Source organism: Dermochelys coriacea, chromosome 10 (genome assembly GCF_009764565.3).
Source record: "Dermochelys coriacea isolate rDerCor1 chromosome 10, rDerCor1.pri.v4, whole genome shotgun sequence".
NCBI lineage: Eukaryota > Metazoa > Chordata > Testudines > Dermochelyidae > Dermochelys > Dermochelys coriacea.
In genome coordinates, this window is record NC_050077.1 from 6,967,355 (window position 1) to 6,981,867 (window position 14,513).

General features: G+C 52.9%; 2 protein-coding genes across 3 annotated transcripts in view; one reads left to right on the forward strand and one right to left on the reverse strand.

Annotated features, from left to right (window-relative positions):
- FAM83G (family with sequence similarity 83 member G) overlaps nucleotides 1-14,238 on the forward strand; it is a 33,713-nt gene extending 19,475 nt beyond the window's left edge. The window contains exons 3-5 of the mRNA XM_038419090.2: nucleotides 5,023-5,147; nucleotides 5,792-7,241; nucleotides 13,205-14,238. Coding sequence (XP_038275018.1) covers nucleotides 5,023-5,147; nucleotides 5,792-7,241; nucleotides 13,205-13,630 — 2,001 coding nt within the window. The 3' untranslated portion in view covers nucleotides 13,631-14,238. The remainder of the gene's footprint in view (nucleotides 1-5,022; nucleotides 5,148-5,791; nucleotides 7,242-13,204) is intronic.
- The window catches only part of SLC5A10 (solute carrier family 5 member 10), an 83,978-nt gene that overhangs the window by 43,425 nt on the left and 26,040 nt on the right, over nucleotides 1-14,513 (reverse strand). For both annotated transcript variants that reach the window (XM_038419092.2, XM_043493574.1), the window contains 2 exons: nucleotides 13,720-13,925; nucleotides 9,759-9,894 (listed from right to left, as the gene is read on the reverse strand). In XM_038419092.2, the coding sequence (XP_038275020.2) occupies nucleotides 9,759-9,894; nucleotides 13,720-13,925 (342 nt within the window). The remainder of the gene's footprint in view (nucleotides 1-9,758; nucleotides 9,895-13,719; nucleotides 13,926-14,513) is intronic.

Here is a 14,513-nt window from a genome sequence, read left to right on the forward strand (position 1 = left end):
TTGTGTGAATGCAAAGGGCAGATGGGAGGGTTTCCGAGCAGCGACTAAAGCCAGCAGGGAACACCTTTGATCCTACCTACCTGCAGAGCAATGATCAAAAGCCGTCATGCATCAGATGTGCTTGTGGCTGTTATCACGACTTCCTGATGGATGGGAATCTCCTGGTTTCGCTTTCAGGCCTGACGCCTGATTTTCCTGGTTGTACTTTAACCACTGGGCCATAAACCACTCTGCGCCTTGCTTGGCACAGTGGATATCTACCTTGAGGAATGCAGCCACGTAGCTCCAGCCACCAGCGGCTCTCTGACTGGAGGGTTCCCTGCCCTAAAAAGGACATAGAATTTGCCCACCATCAGGGTATTAACCCAGCACTGGCATCCAAGAGCACTCGTGAGCCTCTTACCTCTCGAGCTACCAGTAGAATGGCCGTCATAGGGACTGTGGCACAGAGAGAAAGAAAAGCTCATACATATGTAAGCAACACAGCACCGGCATCCGACAGGTGCCTGGTGTTCTCTTACCCATCACATTAACTGGCCGGGGTTGCACGTGGAAGTGATTTCCATACATCTTGGCTGTGTGGCATTTAAAATGTCAGGCACCCCGCACTGAGATTAAGATTAAATGTTCAGCTCAGGAAAGATCCAGGTTAGTCGCAAGGGGTGATGCCGGTGAGAACTCTGGTGCATTGGCAGAGCTGTGGACGGGGCCAGGACTGGAACAGCAGATCCCTGGAGACAGAGTCCAGTTTGGATTCTCCCACCTAGCTCTCACTGGTTGTGTCTACACTGCTGCTGGCACTGAGCCTCCCGGCACCGGTGGACAGAGTCACACTAGCCCAAATCTATCTACCTGGGTTGGGAGGCTGGCAGTGTAGAAATACCACGGAAGTCAGTTGCCAGAATGGTGCAAAGCAGCCAGGACACCTCAGAGAACCTGAGACCCTATTTGGAAAGTGCTTTGAGCTGGATCATGCAGGATAAAAGGTGCTAAAGAAATGTAAGTAGTTATTTCAGTGTCTAGAAAGCAGGCTCAATGTGCTTGGTAAATACCGCACAGGCTTGGGAAAGCCAGACAGTTTGTTAAGCAACTGCTGAGTGTCTGCAGCGATTCAGGGGTTGGGAGAAGCAGCTATTGTGTTTTCTGAACAGTCACCTATCTTTGTGTGCGCTCACTTTTGTTTTCTTCCCAGTGGAGACTAACAGATTTTACTTAAAGCAGTTGCTGCTATGAGAGGGAGGAGGTGGGAGAATGAAACATACCTTGAGACCTGGGTGTTTTGCTCTGCTGGGTGTGACCCGAGAGCCTCTAATGGTCCTTTGTGAATTTATGAAAAGGGTTGACCTAGACGGAGGAGCTGGATAAATGGGCTGTTAAAGGATATCAAGTTAACAGGGATGCACTGAATCTGGTGGTGACAGAATGAGGTCAGCCTTTAGCTTGTTTTCCTGAGTGTGGAAATGTAAACAACAACACTGAGCTTCTAATGCGCCTCCCATGCAGGGATCTCAAGGCACACTGAGGTATTCTCCACGTCCCTATGGGTCAGTCCACACTAGCGTTCTTACCTTGAGTTAACTGGCTGCCAGTTATTTCACGGTCAGTAATAAGTCTGTACAAGCTAGTCTGGAACACTCTCCAAACGTCCGTCCCAGGTGACAAGCATTTGCGGTTCACCCAGGGCCGATCCCATCTCAAGCTCCAGCCAGTGGATGACCATGAAAAGGGTATAATCACAGCAGAAAGCAGAAAATCTGCACAAAACCAGGTTAGGCATTCTGGGGAGGCAGCAAACTCCTGAACTCAAGTCCCAGATGAGCCCCACTGACTCATTGCGGGGCCTGGAGCAAGGCAGTTAACCTCCTTGTGTCTCAGTTCCCTTCTCAGCCATGGAGGCCATGTCTACACTTCTGGTGCTACCGCAGCGCTACACTTAAACCACTGCAGCACCATACCATAGTCGCTTCCTTCATCGATGGAAGGGTAAGTTTCCCCTCAACGGAGGTAAATCCACCTCCCCATGCGGCAGTATCCAGGTGACCGAAGAATTCTTCCATCGACCTAGCTGCGTCTACACCAGGGTCAGGCTAGATTAACAACAGCGCTCAGAGGAGTGAATTTTTCACACCCCTGAGTGACATAGCTAAATCAATCGACATTTTACATGTAAACCAGGCTTTAGCCACCTCTCAGAGCTATTGTGGGGATTAGTCAGTGTCTATGCAGATTTCAAAGTAGCAGCTGTGTTAGTCTGTATTTGCAAAAAGAAAAGGAGTACTTGTGGCACCTTAGAGACTAACAAATTTATTTGAGCATAAGCTTTTGTGTGCTACAGCTCACTTCATCAGATGCATTCAGTGGAAAATACAGTGGGGCGATTTATATACATAGAGAACATGAAACAATGGGTGTTACCATACACACTATAACCAGAGTGATCACTTAAGGTGAGCTATTATCAGCAGGAGAGTTGTTTCTGAGGCTGTGGATGGCATTGTGTTCTGCACGGCTGAGGTTAACCTCACATCCACAGCATCAGAAACAACTCTGACATCATAATCAAAAAGGCTGATAAAGGAGGTGCTGTCGTCATCATGAATAGGTCGGAATATGAACAAGAGGCTACTAGGCAGCTCTCCAACACCACTTTCTACAAGCCATTACCCTCTGATCCCACTGAGAGTTACCAAAAGAAACTACAGCATTTGCTCAAGAAACTCCCTGAAAAAGCACAAGAACAAATCCGCTCAGACACACCCCTAGAACCCCGACCTGGGGTATTCTATCTGCTACCCAAGATCCATAAACCTGGAAATCCTGGACGCCCCATCATCTCAGGCATTGGCACCCTGACAGCAGGATTGTCTGGCTATGTAGACTCCCTCCTCAGGCCCTACGTTACCAGCACTCCCAGCTATCTCCGAGACACCACCACTGACTTCCTGAGGAAACTACAATCCATCGGTGATCTTCCTGAAAACACGGTCACTATGGATGTAGAAGCCTCTACACCAACATTCCACACAAAGATGGACTACAAGCTGTCAGGAACAGTATCCCCGATAATGTGAAGGGCAAACCGGGTGGCTGAACTTTGAGACTTTGTCCTCACCCATAACTATTTCACATTTGGGGACAATGTATACCTTCAAATCAGCGGCACTGCGATGGGTACCCGCATGGCCCCACAGTATGCCAACATTTTTACGCCTGACTTAGAACAACGCTTCCTCAGCTCTTATCCCCTAATGCCCCTACTCTACTTGCGCTACATTGATGACATCTTCATCATCTGGACCCATGGGAAAGAAGCCCTTGAGGAATTCCACCATGATTTCAACAATTTCCATACCACCATCAACTTCAGCCTGGACCAGTCCACACAAGAGATCCACTTTCTGGACAATATGATACTAATAAGCGATGGTCACATAAACACCACCTTATACTGGAAACCTACTGACCGCTATTCCTACCTACATGCCTCTAGCTTTCATCCAGATCATACCACACGATCCATTGTCTATAGCCAAGCTCTACGATATAACCGCATTTGCTCCAACCCCTCAGACAGAGACAACCACCTACAAGATCTCTATCAAGCATTCTTACAACTACAATACCCACCTGCTGAAGTGAAGAAACAGATGGACAGAGCCAGAAGAGTACCCAGAAGTCACCTACTACAGGACAGGCCCAACAAAGAAAATAACAGAACGCCACTAGCCATCACCTTCAGCCGCCAACTAAAACCTCTCCAACGCATCATCAAGGACCTACAAGCTATCCTGAAGGACGACCCATCACTCTCACAGATCTTGGGAGACAGACCAGTCCTTGCTTACAGACAGCCCCCCAACCTGAAGCAAATACTCACCAGCAACCACACCCCACACAACAGAACCACTAACCCAGGAACCTATCCTTGCAACAAAGCACGTTGCCAACTCTGTCCACATATCTATTCAGGGGATACCATCATAGGGCCTAATCACATCAGCCACACTATCAGAGGCTCATTCACCTGCACATCTACCAATGTGATATATGCCATCATGTGCCAGCAATGCCCCTCTGCCATGTACATTGGCCAAACTGGACAGTCTCTACGTAAAAGAATAAATGGACACAAATCAGACGTCAAGAATTATAACAATCAAAAACCAGTCGGAGAACACTTCAATCTCTCTGGTCACTCGATTACAGACCTAGAAGTGGCAATACTTCAACAAAAAAACTTCAAAAACAGACTCCAACGAGAGACTGCTGAATTGGAATTAATTTGCAAACTGGATACAATTAACTTAGGCTTGAATAGAGACTGGGAGTGGATGGGTCATTACACAAAGTAAAACTATTTCCCCATGTTCATCCCCCCCCGCCTCCACTGTTGCTCAGACGTTCTTGTCAGCTGCTGGAAATGGCCCACCTCGATTATCACTACAAAAGGTCACCCGCCCCCCACCCGCCCCTCAGCTCTCCTGATGGTAATAGCTCACCATAAGTGATCACTCTGGTTATAGTGTGTATGGTAACACCCATTGTTTCATGTTCTCTATGTATATAAATCGCCCCACTGTATTTTCCACTGAATGCATCCGATGAAGTGAGCTGTAGCTCACAAAAGCTTATGCTCAAATAAATTTGTTAGTCTCTAAGGTGCCACAAGTCCTCCTTTTCTTTTAGTCCATGCAGAGGTCTGAATGGTGCTTTGAAGCTAAGGGCTCTGCCTTTTTATTGAGGCAAGGGCCCAAATTCAGTGCCTGTGATGGTGGTGCACCACTGTCGAATTCTGCAGAGCTAATCCGGATTTATAACAGCGCCACTCAGAGTAGAATCAAGCCCAAACGGGCCAACAGAGGGAGCAGTAAATGGAAATGGCCATTTAAAAAAAGAGCAAATCAACAGGGCGAGAGACTCAATTTTTCAGCCCTAAACAAGAGTCCACTGAGGCAGGCCATAAGCATCTTTATCCGGCCACGGGACTCTTTTCCCACCTGCTGCCTTGCTTTTGCTTTGCAGAATCTCCGCGTTCGCAGCACGGGGGGAACGGAATTTTTCACCCGTTTGGCCACGAAGTTCAAAGGTGCCTTGGCCCAGAAGTTCATGTTCGTGGATGGCGACCGGGCTATGTGCGGCTCCTACAGGTAATCCAGACACAGCTCTGTCAGCTGTTCCCACGCCGGACGGGGTCAGCCTCAGCTGGGCCACAGAGACACCGTGCGGGTCGGCGTTTTCTTTTTAAGGGGATGTGAATTGTGATCCTGGTGATAGTGCAGTCAGAGCAGTGGGTAGAACCAGGCAGCATGCAGTGGGTGTACCAGCTGAAATATGCATGCAGAGCTCCGCTACTGCACCCTGATCCTGACCTGCAAAGCCCAACATCCAGTGAACCTGACCTGCCCCCCACTCCCGATACCAAGCAATCCCAATCTCTCACCTCCAGTCATCACACCCCAGACTTGCCTTGAGATTAGTCTGCTGCTCCTGCTAAATTAGATGGCAATTTTGTAAAAATTTGCTTCTAAGGCCCCGCTCCTGCCCCTTGGACTGAACTAGGACATGTGTCTGAGAAAGCAACTAGGCTGAGATGCAAATAAAGCCCTTGCAGCAGTAGAAGGCAGCCCTCTGTGAACTCAGCCCAAGGGGCGGCAGGATCTAGCCAGCCCCAGAGAGCACAGAACTGAGCCCAGGATTGAGTTATTCAAGTCTCAATAGCAAGCCAGGGAGCAGGGAAACCGAGGCCCGGGTTTGCTGCCATGCACTCAGACTGTTTCTGATTGGTTTCCAGCTTCACCTGGTCCGCAGCCAGGACTGACAGGAACGTCATCTCAGTCCTCTCCGGCCAGGTGGTGGAAGCATTTGACAAGCAGTTCCAGGAGCTGTATGTCATGTCCCGGGGGGTCAGCCTGAAGTCCATTCCTGTGGACGAGGAGCCGGAACCCGAGCCGTTCACTCTGCCCTCTGTCATGCCCGTGACCCCAGCCAACGCAGTAGTGAAGAAGCTGATTAACCCAAAATATGCCCTGGTGAAGGCCAAGAGCGCAGAACAGATCAGCAAGGTGTCATCCGAGAGGCAGGCAGGCGCCGGCAGAAACAAGATGATGGACAGCAAAGACAAGGCCCTTCCCAAGGGCCAAAGTGCCGAGCAGCGAAACGACATGGCTGACCTAACCCCACCCATCCACCCTAGCCTCCTCAACATGGAGAAGGCCAACATGTTCGATTACCTGCCCACGTGGGTGGAGCCAGATCCAGACCCAAGCGAAATCTTGGGGTACATCAACATCATTGACCCCACTATAAAGAATGTCAAGCTGTCCCAAATGAACCGCATCAAGGTCTGTGACATCGCCCAGGCCACTGCCCAGCACAGGCAGATGCTAAAGAACAAGGAGTTGGAAGCCAAGAGAAGCCAAGAGCCTTCTCCAGCCACCCCGCCGACCCCAATCAAGGAAGCTCCCAAGCCAGCAGAAAGCCCCAAAGCCAGGAGTGCTGGGGAGGACAAGAAAGGAGCTTTGGCCATCCTGGCCGTGAGCCAGCACCTGAAGCAGCCCACAGCGGCAGAGACGCAGAAGATGGACGTCAGGCCCCCCGTGCCAAGGCCTCGGACAGTTGACGTCATGGACTTTATCTCCAAAAACAGCGCGCTCTGCAAAGACACGGCTGCCCTGCTCGGGGATGCCAAGAAACTGCTGCACCAGGTGGCCGAGCAAGCGAATGCAGATTACAGGCCGGGTGAAAACCCTGCACAAGTTCCAGCCACGGCCAGCCGTCACCAGCCGGTCGTATTCCAGGAAGCCCAGGGCATGGCAGCCGTGTGTCCCACGAACGGGCTGCAAGGGGAGGAAGATGAAGAGGACTATTTGACGCTTAGCGATCAGGAGAGCTATTCTAGCAGTTCTGCCACCCACAGCTACCACCACTCCAATGCCTCCTCCACCTCGGACGAACTCTTCGAGGTGAGAGGTCGCTTTGGGCCGCTCCGGAGAACCAACTCCGATCACATCCCCAACGGGGGGAACTTGCACTTGCAAAGGAAAATGAGCGACCCCCACATCAGCCGGGGCACCTACGTCAGCCCCCTGGGGAGCCTGCAGTCACCACCAAACGTGCGCTTGGAGGACGTGGACCTGAGGGGGGACGATGCTACCGAGGTGATCAGGTGTGTGCTGGGAACGGGCAATAGCCCGCGCGCTGTCCTGGATGGAAAGGGAGCACTCGCCAGCAAGGCCGGTCAGGTAGGACGGCTTGTCGTATCAGCCTCTTCTTTGATTCCTTCTCCTGCCCTGGAGCCTGGCTGTGCTCTGCGTGCTGCTCGTGGCCGGCCTTAGGGACCGTGGCCGGCCTTAGGGACCATGGTGCCCTGAGCGAGCTTGTATTTTGGCACCCCTGCTGCCTCCTCCGGGCCCCCACGCATCCCTCCTGGCCCCTGCTGCCTCCCCGGGCTCCCCCATCACTCCTGCCCCCCCCACGCTGCCTCTCCAGGCCCCCCACTCATCTCCCCCGCCCCCTGCTGCTTCTCTGGGCTCCTCCCCATTGCCCCTGGCCCCTGCTGTCTCCCCAGGCTCCCCCCGACCCCCATTGCCTCAGCCCCCGCTGCCTCCCCCGGTCCTCCCCACCCTCCCACTGCCTCCCTGGGCTCCCTACTTCCCCAGACCCTCACTGCCTCCCCATCCATCCCCCCAGACCCCTGCTGCCTCTCCGGGTTCCCCCCCCCAACCATTCTCCCCTGGCCCAGAGGCCCCTCTGCCTCCCCACCTTTGCCCAGAGCTTCCTTCTACAACCTCACACCCCAGGCCCTCCCCAGTCCATGCCTCTAGACCATGGCACCTGGGTGGTTGCCCATGTGGTCCACCCATAAGGCCAGCCCTGATGCTGCTACCCCTGGGATCCTAGGTACGTCCTGGGGTGGCTAGACCATATGCCTACCCGAGCTGGACGTTACCTCTCCAGCTGCTGCCGTGCAGACACAGCGTGCGAGAGGGGCTAAGGGCCATCTGGGAGCAGAGCAGAAACACCCCCCCACACACACACACACCCCGTTGTGAAGCTCTTTTCACCAAGCCACATTTCAGGCTCCAGCAAAAGGCCCTTTCAGCAACAAACACGTGCCATGGCATGACGCGCAGGTGGGGTCAGGGTGGCCCAGGCAGGCGGGTCCCTCCCAAGCTTGCTGGTTAGCTCCTGATAAAAAAACGATTAGCATCAAAGAGAACAGCACCTGGCGCGGAATGACTCAGAGGCGCACGGTGACAGTGCAGTGAAATAGGGATGGTGGAGAACATTGCAACAGTCCACAGTCAGCACTTTTCAGGCCTACTCACTCTGCAGAGCCACAGCAAGGAACATGCTGATCATTTGGGCTTGGTTTTATTTGTGGGACAGCTGTTCCCACGAGTGGCCGTACCCGGACACACCCCGCTTTTTAGCATCGAACACTGCGGTTGCTGCTTCGCTGCTCAGCTCTTGCTGCATTTCCTTTTCTAAAGGCACAGAAATTAGTCCAGAGCCAGCTTTCCCATTCCACCTTTCAATGCATTCAGTCATTCGGGGCCTGATCCTCCGCTGGCAGAAATTGGAGCTACCCAGGTATACAGGATCTCAGGATCCAGTCCTCAATGTAGCTCTAATCTGTCTATAGGTAATGAAATTTACCAGCCCAGACCCAATATATGCTTGCCCTTATGTCCCTGCGAAGATGCTGCTAAGCTAACAGCCAATGCGGTTTTACTCGTTCATCCGAAAATCCCAGCACTGTGTAAAGCCGGCTGTGCCAAAACCTTTCAAGCACTGCTATAAAGCAGTCTGCTCTGGCCCCACTTCCCAGCCAATGTGTCCAAAAACTGGCCAGGTAGCTTTGTCTTGTGATTAGTGTTCTTACAATAGCTTCCTCAAGACTTTTGAAGGAAAAAGACACCGAGGAGTCAAGTGGTCATCATTAGAAACACACAAGAAATCTCAACCAGCTCATTCACAAACACTAAGCCGTTATCAAGCCAAATTCCTCCCTGGTGTAATGTGTAGAAGCCCAGAATCCACAGGATCATTAATGGAAGAATTACACCAGATAGGAATGTGGCCCAGTAGCTAGCGATGGGCCTAAACTGCAACCCTCTCCTCTGAACCTTTGTGAACTTCGGTGGGGCATTAAGGATCCAGCGTCCCAAAGCTCAGCCAGTCTGTGGAGTTTTGGTTCCAAATTGAACCCCAAAGTGGAAAGAGCCTATTTCCCTTTTGGATGCTGCTGAAATCTCTCCACATCAGATGATCTTGCAAAGCTTGCACCATTTTGCAAGGCTCATAAGAAGAGCTGGTGCCACTGAATTTCAGCCCTAGTCCTGTTCCCCCCCGCCCACACACGCACACACACATCCCTAGACCCAATTGGGATCGAAACACCCCATCTCTGACACAACAACATAACACTCCTTCCAAAACACTTCACTAGCTGTATACATACACCACTACTGAAATGCAGTCACCTCTGTGGTGGGGGACTGCAGCCCATGGTGTCCTGCACACACTAGGAGGGGAAAAGGGGAACTTTTGACCAAGGATACTCAGGCAAATCCCATGCTTTCTGAAGAGCACCCCGCGGGCTGGCTAGCATCCATGCAGAGGGACTCAGCATGCCGTCCCGATCCCCTGTGCAAAGTGGCGCAAGCTGCCCTTCTGAACCGCAGCGGCTTTTGCTCAGTGACAGGCAAATTATAAAACCCTACCAACACTTCCCCTTTGCTGTGTCTGTACCTCACCTGGATAGAGAACCCGGCTGATCATCCCCGGCATGATGATTACTCCCAGCGGCAGCATTTTCAAATAGCTCGCCAGGATGGAGCCGGCCTTGACGTGACTCAGGTTCTTAGCCGAGAGAGACCTTTGCACAATGACCTGCAAGAGAGATGGAGACATGACCAGTTGCAGCTTAGTGCTTGAGAAATTGGGCCCTAACCATCATGTCATGTCCAAACTCAACCTAAATTTTGCAGCCCGGGCCCATCTGGTCCTTGCATCCTGCAGGGCTGCAGTTCTGCTCCGAACAGGATCTGCTGGGATTATTCCGAAGATCAGAACGGCCCAGAGCCGCCCATGGACTTCTCCCGCCGGAGATCCCAGCTCCCTGCATGCAAGATTCCACCTCACCTGCCACTGGGCTGAAGCGAGAGCACTGCATGCTAGGATACGTTGTCTCCGCAGGCCGCAGCCTTGCACAACAGAGCAGGAACGCAGCTGCGCTCGGCCGTGGTTGAGATCAATCAGGTGGGATTGCTGGGTTCCGAGCTAGTGGCTAACGCAACACTCAGTCTGGCAATGCAGGAGTGCTGCTCGGTGACAGGCTTTGGGTCTTTGTTCCCAGTGGTAGTGAGGCTATGTCTACACTACGCGGTAGTAGTGTACTACGCGGTGGGGGGTGGGTTTTACCGCCGAAAGTGCAGCGTAGACAAAGCCTTCGAGCAAGGGGAGAATTTGCAGGAGAATGTGCCCACGTATATTGAGAGACAGAAGCATTGTTAAATCCTCAATTCAGAGTGGCATATTCCCTTTCACACTGAACCTCTCTATCCTGTAATGAAGGAGCAATTTCCCCCCCTCAATTAAATTCCAGATTCCCCTCAAAAATATATATCTACACATAAACAACAGCACTGCCACCCAACCCTACACAAACAAACCCACTAGCGCTTACTGGGTCACAAGACCATGCATGCCCCTCATGCTTTGGGTGCTGTGCCTCTCTGTGCTATCCTTACAAGTGGGCTGAGAGCACTAGGCAGAGCGTCCCACTGCCCCGTCCCCATCTCTGCGGTGCCAGAGCAGTGAGTGGAGGAGGGGGGCACAATGGACGGAGCATTCCCAGAGCATGCGAGGCCTGACGCTGTCATCTTCAAAGCACCAGACACCCGCCCACACAGCCTCACTCACAGGGCTGTTGCATTACTGATCCCATTTCACAGATGGGGAAACCGAGGCAGAGGAGTTAAGTGCCTTGCCCAAGCAACTCAATAGCAAAGCCAAGAACATAGAGCAAGAGTGGCTGGTTCCCAGGCCTCTGCTGGAACCAAGCTTCTCCCATCGATGGCAGGGCCGGATTCAGAGCCTCTCTTAAAACAGCCAAGTCAGTGGAAGGGCTGCAAAAAAAAAAACCCAGCTCAGCTAAACAGCCCCTGCCAACCCCCACGGATTCATTCTCAGGGGCTCAGCACCTCTCTGTATTACTGGGCCACTTGTTCAGAGGTGCCAAGTGCTCCTGACCCCCCATTGCTGTTGTAGTCTCGGGGCCCGGGAAAGGCCTGCGTAGGTGACCTCCCTAAGCAGCAGCATTGCTCTGGAGGGGCTGGAAGCTTTGTCCCAAGTCAGAACGACCAGGCTTTCCCTGACATTGTGCCTTGACCCATCGTCTACAGCTGCAATGAGCAGGCACCCCACAGCCACCACTGAACTACCGCTCGTTCACTCCGGCGTCCGGGGGCGGCGGGGGCGCTTCCACTGATGCGGATGAAATCGCACTGGAGGGAAGCTAGCATGGGTTAAGTGAGCCTCGGGCCCACAGACCCAAGAGACCAACCCAGGCAGGGGCTGGCCCAGGCAATCGAGTAGCTCTTTCCCGGCCTTTCTGTCCGACGAGCCGGGTAAGATGCTGAGTGCGGAGGCTGCTCTCGCCTCCCTGTCACAGTGACTCAGAGGAAGTCGCACGGTTGAATCACAGCGACGCAGTGCGAGAACCGGCCTGCCGGTCTCGCCTGGGATTTCCCCTGACAAGGAACCTTAATGAGGCTGATTCAAAGTAGATGGCACAGGGGCAGGCTGGGGGTGATGAGGAGGTGCCACCTCACAAACATCGGCCAGGGCACTTATCACTCATCCAAAGCTCTTAGAGAGGCAGGACGGCCCAGGGGTTGGGATGCCAACCTGGGCCTGGAGAGACCCAGCTTCAAGTTCTTGCTCCACCACAGACTCCATTAGACCTTGGGCAAGTCACTTCGTCTCACTGTGCTTCAGTTTCCCATCTAGAAAGCGGGGTGTCTGGAGGCCCAAGCCATTCAGAGTGGGAGGCTATGGGAAGGAGGCACAGAGTGGCAGGGCCAGACCTGCAGCCTAATGGGTCACCTGCAAGGAGCCCATGTGTTTTGGCTCACAGCCTCCTGCCAGGGATCCTGTTTGCTGATGAGGCGTGGTGGAAACACGCACCGTGCATTGCCTGGGTTCCTAGCAATTGTCTCTGTTATCTAAATATTTGCTCTTGTCTCAACACGTTCAAAGCCTTCTCAGCTCGGGCTTTTGCACAGCACCATCCAGCTGGGTACCTTTGGGTTTGTTCTGCATGGATCCAGCGCCAAGAGGCCTCTCTGGCTCGGGCGTGGGGCCGTATCAGCCTCAGTGCAGAGCCAGGACAAAGACACACCCAGGATGTGCTGGCGTATTTACAGCAGGGTGAAGTGGGTGTGAAATGCGACCTCCCACGTGAGTGGAGGCATCTGATTTGGGTGTGGTTTTGCATCCATTTTGCAGACTGGCATGGGAGCCCACAGCAAAGGATTGGGGCGAAAAGGAGCCATTCAGGCTATTTAACCAGCTAATAGGTTGGAAACAGAGGGAGACAAATATCCAGCCTATGTAAGTTGTAGATTAAGACTATTGGGGCCCGGACCCAACGTAAAGGCCCCTCTACACAACTAATCAACCCCCACAATACTACAGTGCTGCTGGCTCTCTGCCCCACCAATGTCACCTCCTGCTCCATCCTTCTCAGGTGCCATCTTCCCCACCACTCAAATTGGTTGGCCGTGGGTCCCTCCAATCCCAGAGCCTGGACTTGCGGCTGCATGGATCTTTCCTTAAGCCATCATGAAGCAGCCACACAGAGGGTCACAATGGGTGTTTAGGCTACTGTACAGAGGCAGAGCACTAAGGGATCTCTGGAGACTTACGGGATGCTGTGAATTTCTGGGGGAAATAGAGGGCAAGCTATCACAGGAGCCCCAGTGGGAAACGCTGGGTTAAGGCTTAATTCTCTCTCTTGGGGGTTTCCAGTGAACCCAAACCCGAGGAGAATTATAGCTAGCGAATGGCGAAGGAACTCGCCCAAGGTTGCACAGTGAGTCAGTGGCAAAGCCAGGCCCACACATAGCATTTCAGGAGTGTGTGTCCAGCCAATTCTTGCCGGTAACCATTGTTCTCTTCTCTTGTCTTGATCAAACAGGGCCAGCCTTTCCACCACTACATATCCAGGAACCCAGCATGCCCCGGAAAAGGGAGAGGGGGCATTCACGCCCTGAGACATGAGAAAAACCCAGGGCCCAGCAAATACAAGGCGGATGGAACCAGTGCTAAAAAACCCACCGCAACCACCAGCCCCCCGCCATACTGGCAAAGCAAAGGGTTCAGTTCCACCAGGAACGTGCAGCCCGGCCACCTCTCACAAGGCATCAGCAGAGCAACCAGCAAGCCCTTGTCCTCCCTCCCAGAAAGCCAGAGGACAGTGGACGAAGTGAGGACACCACTCGGCATCCCGCTCACCAAACTCTCACAGTTCAAACATCTCAAGACCAAGGCGGGCAGAGGCCAGCAGGTTTCCACCGACTCCAAACGGAGACTCCCTGGGGCCGCCAGCCACAAGGACCAGTAGGCACTGAAGCAAGTGCACTGCAAGTATTCAGAGGCCATAGAGCGGGGAGGTGCAATTCCGCGAGGGAGGGGGAATATGTTTACATTTACCTGGTCGGTGCACCAGTACCAAGTGGCCAAGACCGACAGCCCGAAAGTCATGCCTGTCCAGGGGAGGTCTCCAGAGACGGGATCTCGGAAGAGGTGCATAGCGTCAACTCTGGGCAGGTGGCATGTTGTGTTGGGGATAATCTTGGCCGGAACAGCCTTTAAATAAGCTTCTGCCAGGTTCTGGTATCCTCCGATCTTGCTAAACGCTGGAAGGGAATGGGGAGGGGAGGCTGATTAGAGCACTGAAATACAAGCAGATCAGCTGGCAGAATCTTTCCTCCCTTCCCGCTTGCCCCGAGAGGCAGGGCCTGGGAAAGAACCACCACACGTTGCAATGGAATTTTATTCTTATTTAAGAGGCACATGCATCAGCTGGTGTTTTGCATAGTAGGGCCCAGTAGATTCATGCTCCCACACAGGGGACGCACCCCGGGTCCTGGATCCAGGCTCCCCATTGGGATGCTCTCACCACTGAGTTTGTACTTCCAACGAGTCACTTTTATTAAAGCACAAAGGTCCTCGGGCAGTGGGACATTCTTGTTGAAGTGGTAAATGCGACCAGAGGAGGTAGCAACTGACCTGATTCATGACGGTGCTAAGTGCAGGGTCCATCCTTTGGCTCAGGGGTCAGACCATTTTGTATCGATCTAAATAGTGACCTGATAGCCCCATCATCTCTGGGCACCTAGACCCAAGTGCAATACAGACTCACTTCGCTGGGTTTTCTTAGGGTCCATCTACACTGCGAGCGGAGGTGTGATTGCAGCAGGTGTAAACATATCTGAGCTCGCTTT